Raw genomic sequence first — 11,779 nt, forward strand, 5'->3', positions numbered from 1 at the left:
CCTTTCATCTCTAAAGCCATCTCTCAGGGAAACAATAAGCAGCCCTTCCCATCCTTTTGAACTCACCAGGTGGGGGCAACACTGCTGATATGAAGTGAACAGATGACTTTGGAGGGGGAGAGGGAGGGGGGGTCGTGTTTTGCATTTTCTGTTCGTGCGTTGCGCGTCTGGTCTGTCAATACATGTGGTAAGACCGGTGTCAGCAGCTTTAATGCATATGCAAAAGAGCCAGACAGGTTGTGTGTGGCTTCTTTTACATTTTAATGGAAAAGCTGGGAATGATAGATAAAGCCATTGATAGAAAATGAAAAAATGTCTATGCCTCCACAAGCAGAAACCAAAGAAGACATTTTCAGGCTCAAGGATCCAGACCTGCCCTTTGGAAACCAATCTCCTCAGAGCCACTCGGCTTCACACCAGCTAAAAATAATAATAAAATATCTGTCAAGATATTACAAAGACCACAAGATAAACAGTTCTGATATGTCCACATTTATTGTGCAGTGACTTTTATATACATACATTTTATACATCTAATTTACATGAACAGAAATAAATTAATCTGCTAATGTTCTTTAACTCATCTCTGGCTTTAGTGTTGCCACTGACTGGACACAGCAAACTTTGAAGGAGAAAAAGCACAATAATTCCAAGTGACACGTGAGTGACAAGGCAGTAATATGAGTCAACGCAGTCTAGTTTTCATTTAGTGTTATATCTTACACATAGAAAAGAAGCAGTTGGTAAGAGTTTCAGTCTTTGATAAAAATCTGTTGAAAAAATATCAGTAGGAATCAACAGGAATGAATTAATGTTAAGGGAAGGCCAGTCACCACAACACAAACTCCACGACAGCTTTATATTTGGAAATCTCTGCATCAAATAAGTGTCACACCACTCTACAGTCAGATGTGAGGCTTTTACAATCTCTAAGTTTCAAATATGTGTTATATATTCTGTGAACATACATCTCACAACTGACTAACCCTAATTAGATTTTAGTTTGACTTTTGAAGATTTAATCTTTTTTGCAACATAGAAATAAAGAAAGCTGTTGAAAACTAAAAAGAAATACTAACTATACAATACTGATATCAGGTAAGTGAGACTTTTTGCACCATTTACATGATTATGCACCAACTAGTCAAACATTCAATTTAAAGTCTCACATTCTCATACCAGCACAATAAAAAAAAGTGATCGCGTTGTCTGTTATAGATACAATTTATACCTAAAATTGTTCCTGATTTGAAAAAGACATGTAGTTTTTGTATTTGTAGACTTGTTTTGTGTCTATGTAGTGTTGTCAGTTCACCTGAGAATGTTCAGTAACTGTGTAACCTACCTATGTTTTAGACAACGTGACCAAACAAACGCCCTGCAGAGCTCAAAATGACCAAAACGTCTTACCAACTGCATCTTAAATATGACTGTTACTATTGTGCTACATACAGTATTTATCACTGACAGACACATAAAGATAAAATACAACTTGGCTAATTAGTGTTTTCTTTATAAAAAGTAAATCTAACGAGCTAATGTGAAAATCATCCTAATTGTGTACATTGTAGTGTGTGGAAACGATAGAAAATACATTAACTGGAGCGGCTGGGGGCCCACACACGTCCAAATTTGGCCAAGGAAAGAAATTAAAATTAAAAAAAAAAAGTGAACCACTGGAGAAATCATCTCTAGGTTTCTCATATACACAAACTGTAAATACAAACATTAACCTGCTCTCATCTTTTCAGTCTGAAGGAACTGACAGGAAGTCTAACTTTCTACTGCTAGCTTATGATAAATCACTGACACTAACTAGAGTGACATGCCTATGTAACACGAAACAACACATGGACTCCAGCCTCCTCTTACCATACAGAAACACAGAAAGAATTTACAGGATACATTGATGGGTCTTTAGCACTAAACTGCTGCTGCGGGCAGCGAGAACTCTAAGCTATCAAAACATGCAGCTTGTGGTGAGTTTTCTACAGTACTATTCAGTAGTTTGTTGGTGGTAAACAGCCGTGTGAGAACCCAGAGTTTGTATTTCTTATTACTATAATGTCTATCACAAGACAATGATTTCAACATGGCTCTGCTGTTCCATTAGCCTTGCACCCGATCGATTCAGACTCTCAATAAAGTGAACAAATAACCACATCGCAGCCGTCTTTATCACCACACCATACAGGAACATCTGATTATTGCACACTAGCACTGAACTTGCAAATGTTCATGCAGAATGTATGAGAAACACACTACACTCAAATCAGTGGTTGCTCACTACGTGACAGATGACCATACAGTTCTTTGGAAGACTAAAATACATTGTTTGGGAGGGTAAGGGAGATTGAACTACGTGGCACACTAGTGAAACGCTCACAGCGCTCGTATTACAACCTAAGGTGGTAGAGAGGTGCAATGATGTTTTAGAAAATCAGTATTAGGATACTTGACACCATCCAACGACGACTGGGTTACAGTACGTTCTTTAAAACAGTAGAAAAGAGGAGTGTTAAGAGATGGTGATTGCACCGCGGAGGGAAAGGGAAACGAGACAAGTTCTGTGAGAGAATCAAGCAACCTCTTTTCTCCAAGCAAATTCTAGCGTCGGCATGTAAAACACATTACATCCATATCCAACATTCATAGCGTTGTTTCTGTTAAAACACAAAAATAGTTAAGACTCACAGAAAGAATCCCAGCAAAGAAAATAAAATGGATGCCAGGGGTTCATCTGTTTTGAGATGAGAGTTTAAAATTGCGGTATAAAGTAAAAGCTTAAAAAACAAAATAGAGAGAAATAAATGCAATCTTTTCAGACACACATTTTCCCCAGAAAACATCCCACATACTAGACTATCGACTAGACAAGTGACACGGTCGTAAGGCGAAACTGTGGCAGAGGGGATGAGAGGAGGAGGCGTGAGCGAGCGGGGACTGTAGTGATGGACCGTGTGAGTAATGGATCTTGCATCATCTTCGCTCCGCCTCAAGGGGACTGGGAGCCTGACCTGTAGCTCTTAAAGCTGCCCAGCAGACTCTGCACCCCCTTCTTGACCCGTCGAGCCACAGAGTCAGCGGGAGGAGTGGGCAGGCAGGAGGCGAGGCTGGGCGGACGTGCATCCAAACATTTCTGGTAGCGGAGCTGTGAAAAGAAGAACGCAAAGACAGCATTAACGACTGTACTGCAGACTAAACACTGGAGAGTCCATGTACACAACCGTGACTGACATTTGTGCCTTCCTCAGCTTTGGGACAGAATAAACTTGAAGTCCTGACAGAGCTAAAAGACAGACAACACACTTTTCAAACGTCTTCTAGAAATCATCTCTCCATCTCCATCTCCATCTCCATCTCCTCTCCTCTACATCTTCTCAAGCTTTCACCTCCTGTGTTTGTCACTCACCATGCAGGCAGCCTGGACGGCTTCACTCAGACTGGCTGCGTTGGGCTCGCACCAAAACATGTGACAGGTGAAATCTCTGGGACCCTCCGCCATGATGAAAGCGAAGGTGCGGACGTCTTTCCCCACACCCATGAAGGACAGGAAACGCACCCTGCACTCTGACAGCACCTCCTCATTCTGCATATGAACACAACGTATGAAATATGAACCACAACCTTTAACGGGAACATATCCGACCAAACCTTCATAAAATTAGTAAGCTGTAGATTGCATATAAAAAAAAAACATTTTACATCTCTGTCGAGGTAAATTGTTATCGTTATCCCCTGATTTGAAAACCTGCTGAGTTTGTTGTCTGTTACCTTTTTTGACAGAACTGTGAGGGTGGCTGGTGCAACATTCACAGAGACGGGAGTCCAATCATTTCTATCTTTGCTATTTACCGCAGCCTCTAGTGTGTCATTGATTATGTCCATTCCTGAGCAGGGAAAACACAAACACACACACACAGACCATGAGACAAGGCATGAACTTTACAGTTACTACTGCACCTATAGTCATGGTGAGGACAACAATAGTTTCAAAGCGGCTTAAGCGTCAACCATTAATTTGAAGCGTTGTTCTTACCAACTGGTTTAGCCACAGCCTCACAGCCAAGGTAAAAAACTTGGAAGCGCTGGAAGAGTTCATTCTTTGGAGCAGGAAACTCTGTTAAAAAAGAAACAGAGGCGGCATCAGGTGATCTGTTCCCAAACTTGTCACATTACATTCGTTTTTAGTTGTTATGATATTCAAAATGTGTAACTTAGCTTACCTTCAACAGGGATGAGTCCAGGTTTTTCTGGATCAAAGCTCAGTCTGCCCATCCCTGGCTTGGTTGCCTTTCTCTCCATCATTATCTACAGTTATTTAAAAAGGACGTGACGTTCAAATAAGTAACTTGCGGCTATTGTTTTGTGACCGAAGACACAATCTTGAATTAATAATGAAACTAAATTAAACCCAGCGGCGACTGACCTTTGAGCACATCTCATGTAAGCTGGTGGCGATGTGCTTGGCAGGCGAGTCACAGCGGAAGACATGACACTTCAGAACTTGGGTCAGGTTGTCTCGGGCCACGTAAGCAAAGTCCCTGCAGGTGAAATCAGATGGAAAAGGTCACGTTGATATATTAAAATATTAATACAGCAATAATGTGAGCTTCCAGTTTCAATAAACACAAGCTTGTGTGCACATACAACATACACACAGTCACGACTGCACCACTAACAACCGCAGAAGACAATAATTTAAAAGTATTGGTTGAAGGTAAAAGTATTCATAGTATACCTTTCCCTGTTCGTGGTGGAAAATGCAGCATGAAAGAAAAGACATGGCTGTTAAAAGGACTGATGCAGTGATGAGACAAACTGGGCAAAGCAGGGCTGTTATTTCTGTATGTAATGCACAGAAGAGTCCAGCAGAGGGCAGCAGCGTGTAATTAGGGTGCACTGCGCTCATACAGGAAGAGCAGGCCCTCTGAGTCATAACTGGAGAAGGCTGTGCTTTGTTTTAAATGGGACAACCAGTGAATGTACTGTAGACTTAGACAGGGAAATGGAGGCATGTCCAAAACAGTCAAGAGGGTTATCCAACAGAAAATCAGTGAAGATAAAATTTCAAAGTTCAGAGATTTCATGCATAGCATTATGTTTTGTTTAAAGCGATTGTACGAAGTTTAAGCAAGTAAATCATGTAGATCTTCCTTTTTCATTGTGACCTTTTAATGTGGACACTGACCTGCCGTTGTCTCTGCCGACACCCCACACACGGATGCTGCCGATTGGCTGAGTGTGAAGCAGAGTCTGGCCCAGAGGGTCGATCAAGTTCATGGTGTCATTCTCCAGGACCATCAGCATGTCCTTACCCTGTCACAACGCACACTCACTTAGTATGAGCAGTCTACCTTAAACACATCTTACCAAATTGTGGGTCTCTATGAAATTCAGACGCATATGGATGTATTACTATACTTTTTCAACTTTGGTTCAATGCCAATATGAATTTAACAATTGGAGCTTTTTTCCCCAACTTTAAATCCCCTGAAATCCTATCGACCCAAGTAACCAGGTCAGTGTTTAGCAATAACCATCAAATACAACACTCATTGAAATTTGAGGGTTTTCTGTGTAGATTATTGACAGGTTGATTGCATTTTAAATTTTAGACATTTTTAAAACGCACTAAAGCAGACTTTTTAGGTGTTGTCAGTGAAGTATCTGAGTAAAGTCCCCTTACCTCTCCCCAGATGCCAGCAGTGTCATGAAGGTTGTGTTTGTGATAAGAAAGCTGCCTGATGCAGTTGTTGACGGCAACACTGCTCTTGCCTGGTGCCATGTCGTCCTCAGTCATCTCCACCCAGCCCAGGGAACGCACCGCGAAGGACTGGAACAACAAATGTGTGACACATTAGTATAAACAAGACAATGCATAAGGAAAGTGAAGAACAAAAGAACAGAGACGGTTCAAACACTGAGGTGTGTTGGCTCTTCTAGACAGTAACACTGCTCAATTCACCCCCTTTATTCTCATTGAGTTGTGTAAGATAAGCAATTTAAAAAAAAAGTAAAAGATACAAATGTGAATTGCCACCCAATAAAGTATAAAAATACCAACTTCATTTACAGCACATGTATCTATGATGTGTAAGTGAATGAAAGCAGTTATTCCGAAACCAAAAAAAAGAAGCAATCAAATAGCAATTACAAAAAGATAATCACTTAAATATCATTTAGTTATGGTGGATCCCTCTGAAGACCAACTTCAGCCCTGATGCTAGTCCTGCAGCAGTAATATCCCAACAGATAAGTCTGGTTCTCAGACCCCTCTCACTTTCAGCAAGTCCAGATAATAAACAAACAAACAAACAGGTATTTACCTTTGTTTCTATGTCTGAGGAAAGTGGTGCGAGCTTCTCTTCTTCCTCAGATTGGCGGTAATTGTAGCTATGACAGTGATGAAAATAGTTTAAGAGAAAGTTAATATGAGATTATGCCAACCTACAACCACCAACTACTGAAAAAAAAGTTTCACAGCACGTACTTCAGGTTGATGGATGCATAGCGTAGAGTTGCTCCTTCAAATTCTTTCAGACTTTGATCAGATGCAGCCTCACCCTCCTGCTGAAGACACAAGGAAAATCATAACAATGATACTGTCCACCGTGCTAAACGTATTCCAGCGAGAACATGTAAGGCTGAGATTTTATCAGAAAAGTTTCAATACATTACAGACTCATCTATGAGACATCTGGCATCCTGTCATACTGGACAAACAAAGTATTTCCATGGAAAGCAGACGGCTGATATTGGCTTTTACATTTGTTTTTTTAAGATATATGTTGGGGTTTTATGATAAGACAGTGAGAGAGATATATTTAATAGTATTATTACTTACATTATTATATAACCTTTAGTTATTCATAGCAGTGAAAGTGATTAAATTATATCCTTAGACCTATCATTGTAACACAGCTCAACTAGATATTACTCCCAGGACCTTCTACGCACTTTGATGATTGTAAGCACTTTATCATGACACGGTTGCACTTTTGTACTGTCTGAATCTGTATTATTTATCTATTGTACTGTAAACTGACTGCTGCTATTTTATAACATGCTTTTGTTTTTATTTATTGTAAATTTTTTTGTACCAGGGAACATCTATGTATGGGACAGCGGATGTAAATTAGCCTGTGGCTACAATCCGGCTTGTTTACGATTGTTTTCGTTCATGAACTCGCATTGTCCCATTTTAAAAATAAATTGAATTGAAGAGGAGGGTGACATGCAGAAAAGGGCCACAACAGATATAATAGTGCATAAACGTTAAAGGGGCTGCAATTCATGTTGACGAAGACCTAAGTGGAGATGTTTATGAGATCTTCCAAAACTAAATAACAAACTTACCTTCCACAGTTCCCCTTCACCAGCTCCTTCGTCTGTGCTGGAGAGATGAGCCCAGGAATCCTGGAAAATACAACAAAATCCATTATGACCTGAGATTTCAGGGGTCAGTGCCTTTATCCGTGTAATAAGGGTGTAGAAACCTCACCTCCTGCTCCTCACAGGGTGTCGTCTCCAGGGACATAGTGGAGGACATCATAGAGTCACCAACTTTACCCAGGGGTGAAGGAGGCTCCCACTGGGTGGTGCCGGTGGGGATGTGCCAGTAGTATGTGCCTGATGTATCTCGCACTCTCATCCATCCTGAAGGCAGGTCTGTGTCCGTCTCAAAAGCACTGGAGTCCCAAAAAGACTCTGGACAGACAGAGAGCAAAGAATAAAAACAGGAAAGTGTTGAATGCCTTGGTGAAAAACAAAGAGAAAATAACTGGCCATTCAGGAAAAAAACAAGAATGAACAAAAACAAAATGAGGATTCTGTAAAATATGCATCTACACCATTGTTAAACAACTGTCTTACAATGGTCTCTGAGAATAAGAAAAACGGGCATGTATGGGCATAACCACGAGTTATCTTGTGTTATTCATCTTCGAGTGTTTTGACTTTGTCTGTTTTATCAGATTTCCAGTTTGGGGTGATGAAGCATAGTGCTTTGTTTAGTTTCTTCACCTCACTGGTGATGGTAAGAAATGGACATTAACAGAGCACAAACCTTCAATAGCATTACTGAACACTACTGATATAATACTAATAGGAAGAGATTGATACAATATACTATACGTTCTTATGTACAGCTGCCCTTTTAATATTGCTGAGTATTGATTCTGATGAAATGAGACTGCACTGGCATCATCGAGGAAAATGTCCAACCTGTCATAACATATTAGCCCTGGACAAAAACCAGGACAGAGTATGTTAAATGACTCCACTGCACACAGGCTTGAGTATTTCTACTGCACTTACACATACTGATCACACCAATATATAAGGTGACTGAGCCTTGTACAAAAAAAGACAACAATTAAAAATTAACCATGGAAAGAAAGGAAACTTTTAATGTCCCCCAATTTATCAATTATAAACAGTTCACAAACTTGTCTACAACTAACTATAATGGAGACATCGTCAGAAAAGGACATCCCAAGTTTCTTAGTAGTGCACACTATTACAGTATGATGTTAAAACTACTGATTTACTACATAGGGTGCATGTGTGTGTGGGTCACCATGGCAAACACCAGACTACTACTGGAGCAGGAACTATTTCAGAGGCAGTTCTGAGTATTTTGGGAGGTACAGTATGTACGAGCCGTGGGTGGGTCGTTCTTTTCTCTCTATGAATCTGTCTGTTATCATCGCAAAACGTGACCCAGGAGACAACTGTTGTAGCTGGAACTACCACAGAGGCAACTCTGTGCTTTGGTACTCTGGCAGTGTGACTCATTTTATCACCATGATAGCATCATACCTGTGCAAAATACAGTCTTGCAACATCAAGTGTATAGTTGCCATCAAAATGAAGGCCAAGTCTGAAGAGAGGTGTGGTCCTACTTATGAGTTCTGATTACTCATGGATACAGTGTTGCGTCTCATAATCCAAAAAGTGCAGTCATTTGGACAAGGATAAAGCTCCCTGAATCATAAATCTGACCCACTACATGCTGCAATAAATAAGAAAATGCAAACTTTGCCTCTGTAAGAGGAAGTTGCTAGTGCAAGCAAGAGCTATTGCCAATTCAATTACAATAAAATCATGGTTTTAAAAAAGAAGGGAGTAGAACATGCACGCACACCTCAACATGCCTACAGGTCTTTCATGAACATGCACATCTACAGGTTGCTGCAAAGTCTGGTACTGTAGCTCTCAACCTTTACTTTATTTTTGTTGCATAATATTTGATTTTTCCAACTACTGATAGATATTTCTGTCCACTGCCATCAGACTTTTTAAGTCTTCTGCAAATGGTAGATGAGCTAACAGACAAATGAGTTTCCTTTTGGGGATTAATAAAGTAATTTCCGTTCATATTCGTATCAAAGCTGCTGTGATTCCATCACATCATCTGTCTAATGTACATGAGAGTGCATTAAATGTGTATAAATGTCCATATACTGGTTATGAATGCTGAATAGTTGGACTTAAAAAATTAGCTAGATGGTGCCCTTTTATCCAGATTGCAATTCATTCATCTGTGACGCTTTTTGTTTTGATCTGATTTTTCCTTTTCAAAGGCTGTTGTGCAAGCTGTGTCATCCTGCTGTTTTTATAGTCATGCAGAAAGCTGTATTACACCACACATGTGAGGTGCTAAAACCACCTCTGTGTTATGTTTACCTCTGTTGCCATTTGGGGAGCTGTCAGCTGTGTTGTCCTGTGACAGCACAGGCCAGCTGGACTCTTCATCACTTGGTGTCCCGTTCATGTTGGAGAAGAGAAGGCAGGCGTTTCTCCCCACAATGCTGCCCTCTCTCTGAGACTCCACATTTCCCTGTTCTTCAGCCACCTCCTCCCCTCTGGTATCATCTGTCTCCTCATCTCCCTCTGATTTATTCTCCTTCTCCTTGCAGTCCTCTTCTCTCTCTTTATCCTTCTCCTCCGTGGACTCCAGAGTGTCGATGAGTAGAGGCTCATTCAGGATGTTCTTGGACTCCTCCTGACTGAGACCAGGGCTCATTGCTATTTTGGGAGACTTGGTCTGCTCCTCGTTTCCCTGCTGTTCTTCCTGAGTGGTGTTTTGATGAGGGAAGTCTTCCTTGTTCCCATTCTGGCTGATATTGCAGTTGTGGTCCTGGTCCTGCTGGTTCTCAGCTACTTTCCGCAGCTGGTTCTGGCCCTCTTTGACCCATTTGGCATTGTTGCCCGTGGACTCCTGGTCGCACCAGTGGCTGCTGCTGCTGTCATTCAGCTTGTTCTTGAGCTCTTCATCCTGTTTTTGTTTATTCACAACGTATGGCATGTCTTCATCGTCATGGCCACCCATGGTAACTTTCCATGTATCTGCAGTGATGGAGGAAGAGGTTGAGATTTATAAACGCTAGCGTTAGCAGGCTAGCTAGCAGATTAGCAAAATAGACATTCAATCGAGAGAGTCTCACTTCAGTTCAAAGCATTACACGGCGGTTGCTGCTTAAATGTATATTCAAAGGCTTTATATTTGTTACAATCACCATTAAATGTTAAATTACGAAGCTTATAGCGCGATAACACCAAGGCTACCCGCAACATTTATATAACGGGAAGGGAAGTCCGTTTGACATTCACCTATTCCGGGTTGCCCATTACTGTGGTCACTTTCACTGTTGGATTTTCCGTACCAAAACGAAACGCACTTCACCAGCTTTATCTTCCACTTGCCAACACGACCTTTTTCTTTTCGGATGTGGAGCTAAATATAGAGTCAGTCATGGCCTCTTAGTGTCTGTTTAGATTCAGTCAGCGCGTTATTAACTAAGATCCATCTCCAAAACCACACTATGAGTTAAAATAAACAGTGATATTCATTAGATGCCACCGCTGCAGCTGGAAATAACGGGCACCGTCCGCCATCATCACCGCCGTCATCTTGGCTAGGCTAACGTTAGCTGCTAACAGGGAAATCAAAGCGAGCGCAGTGATTTGAAGTTGTAAATCTTGTGTCAATAGCGTTCACTTACCGGCTCAACCGAAGCTCCTGTTGTCGAAATATGCGAAAGGGTACGAGCTAACTACATATTTCCACAAATCGTGAGGGCTCCGCTCGTCTGTAGGTGGTGTTTTCTGTCAGTGGGCTCGGCTGGTGGTGATGGAGGGCAGACCTGCGTCACGGATTAACGTCACGGCCGGAGCCCAGTGCTGCCCCTCCGGCGGCGGCGAAGAGCTGTGGACCAACTTAATCAAATATAATCCACTTTTAGGCATCTTTTATACTGTTTTTAGAACATATCGACCCGGTGCTGCACACTGTCAATTTCTCAGGATTAAAATCAATCAATACAGTCCATATAATTAATATGCCAGTGAGCATATCTACAATGGCTGGGAGGGAGGACAGGGGTTAGTCTCAATTTATAGACTGTATAAACTGTTTGATAAACTACTACATTTCTTAAACAAATGTTCAAAGAAATATAAATATTTAAATATCAAAGGGGTAATGGATTCCTATACCGACCTGTCAGATTTTACATGAAATGAAAGTCATAGATGAGTGAGTCAAAACTGATAGACTTAGGTAGCCTAATCCCTTTGAATGTCGTCCCATTATTTCCGAATTCAACACCATAACAGGGATGGCAGGTTCTGATGGCTGGAAATTTGGCTGTCAGATTTTCATGAATATGAAAGGGAAATCATAGAGCAGTCAAATTAATACCCTGGCCTGTAAACACTGACCTTAATAATGTGAATTTTTACCTGTTTTCCCCAAATTCAGAATCAATGAAAG

General features: G+C 41.0%; 1 protein-coding gene across 2 annotated transcripts; it reads right to left on the reverse strand.

The window, feature by feature from the left end:
* Nucleotides 1-485: 485 nt before the first annotated feature.
* Nucleotides 486-11,155, reverse strand: apbb1 (amyloid beta (A4) precursor protein-binding, family B, member 1 (Fe65)). 2 transcript variants are annotated; one of them, XM_083984867.1, is made up of 14 exons: nucleotides 11,010-11,155; nucleotides 9,691-10,353; nucleotides 7,505-7,710; nucleotides 7,360-7,419; nucleotides 6,494-6,570; nucleotides 6,330-6,396; nucleotides 5,690-5,836; nucleotides 5,192-5,319; nucleotides 4,430-4,544; nucleotides 4,227-4,311; nucleotides 4,040-4,120; nucleotides 3,775-3,890; nucleotides 3,413-3,589; nucleotides 486-3,151 (listed from the first exon to the last, which is right to left on the reverse strand). In XM_083984867.1, the coding sequence occupies exons 2-14, from the start codon at nucleotides 10,334-10,336 to the stop codon at nucleotides 2,996-2,998; spliced, it is 2,061 nt and encodes a 686-aa protein (XP_083840993.1). In that variant the 5' UTR covers nucleotides 10,337-10,353; nucleotides 11,010-11,155; the 3' UTR covers nucleotides 486-2,995. The 2 variants fall into 2 exon arrangements, with proteins under 2 accessions (XP_083840993.1, XP_083840992.1); XM_083984866.1 differs by having other exon boundaries at nucleotides 6,494-6,573.
* Between the last annotated feature and the right edge of the window lie 624 nt (nucleotides 11,156-11,779).

This window comes from Trachurus trachurus, assembly GCF_905171665.1.
Source record: "Trachurus trachurus genome assembly, chromosome: 13".
In the NCBI taxonomy this organism is placed as follows: Eukaryota; Metazoa; Chordata; class Actinopteri; order Carangiformes; family Carangidae; genus Trachurus; species Trachurus trachurus.

Bases quoted from the DNA above. Each gene is read 5' to 3' on its own strand.
- apbb1 (XM_083984866.1), bottom strand. From the start codon at position 10,336: ATGGGTGGCCATGACGATGAAGACATGCCATACGTTGTGAATAAACAA. The intron at 6,397-6,493 runs GTACGTGCTGTG...TCACTGTCATAG, and splicing joins TATGCATCCATCAACCTGAA to CTACAATTACCGCCAATCTG. The intron at 3,590-3,774 runs GTAACAGACAAC...GTTCATATGCAG, and splicing joins TCACAGTTCTGTCAAAAAAG to AATGAGGAGGTGCTGTCAGA.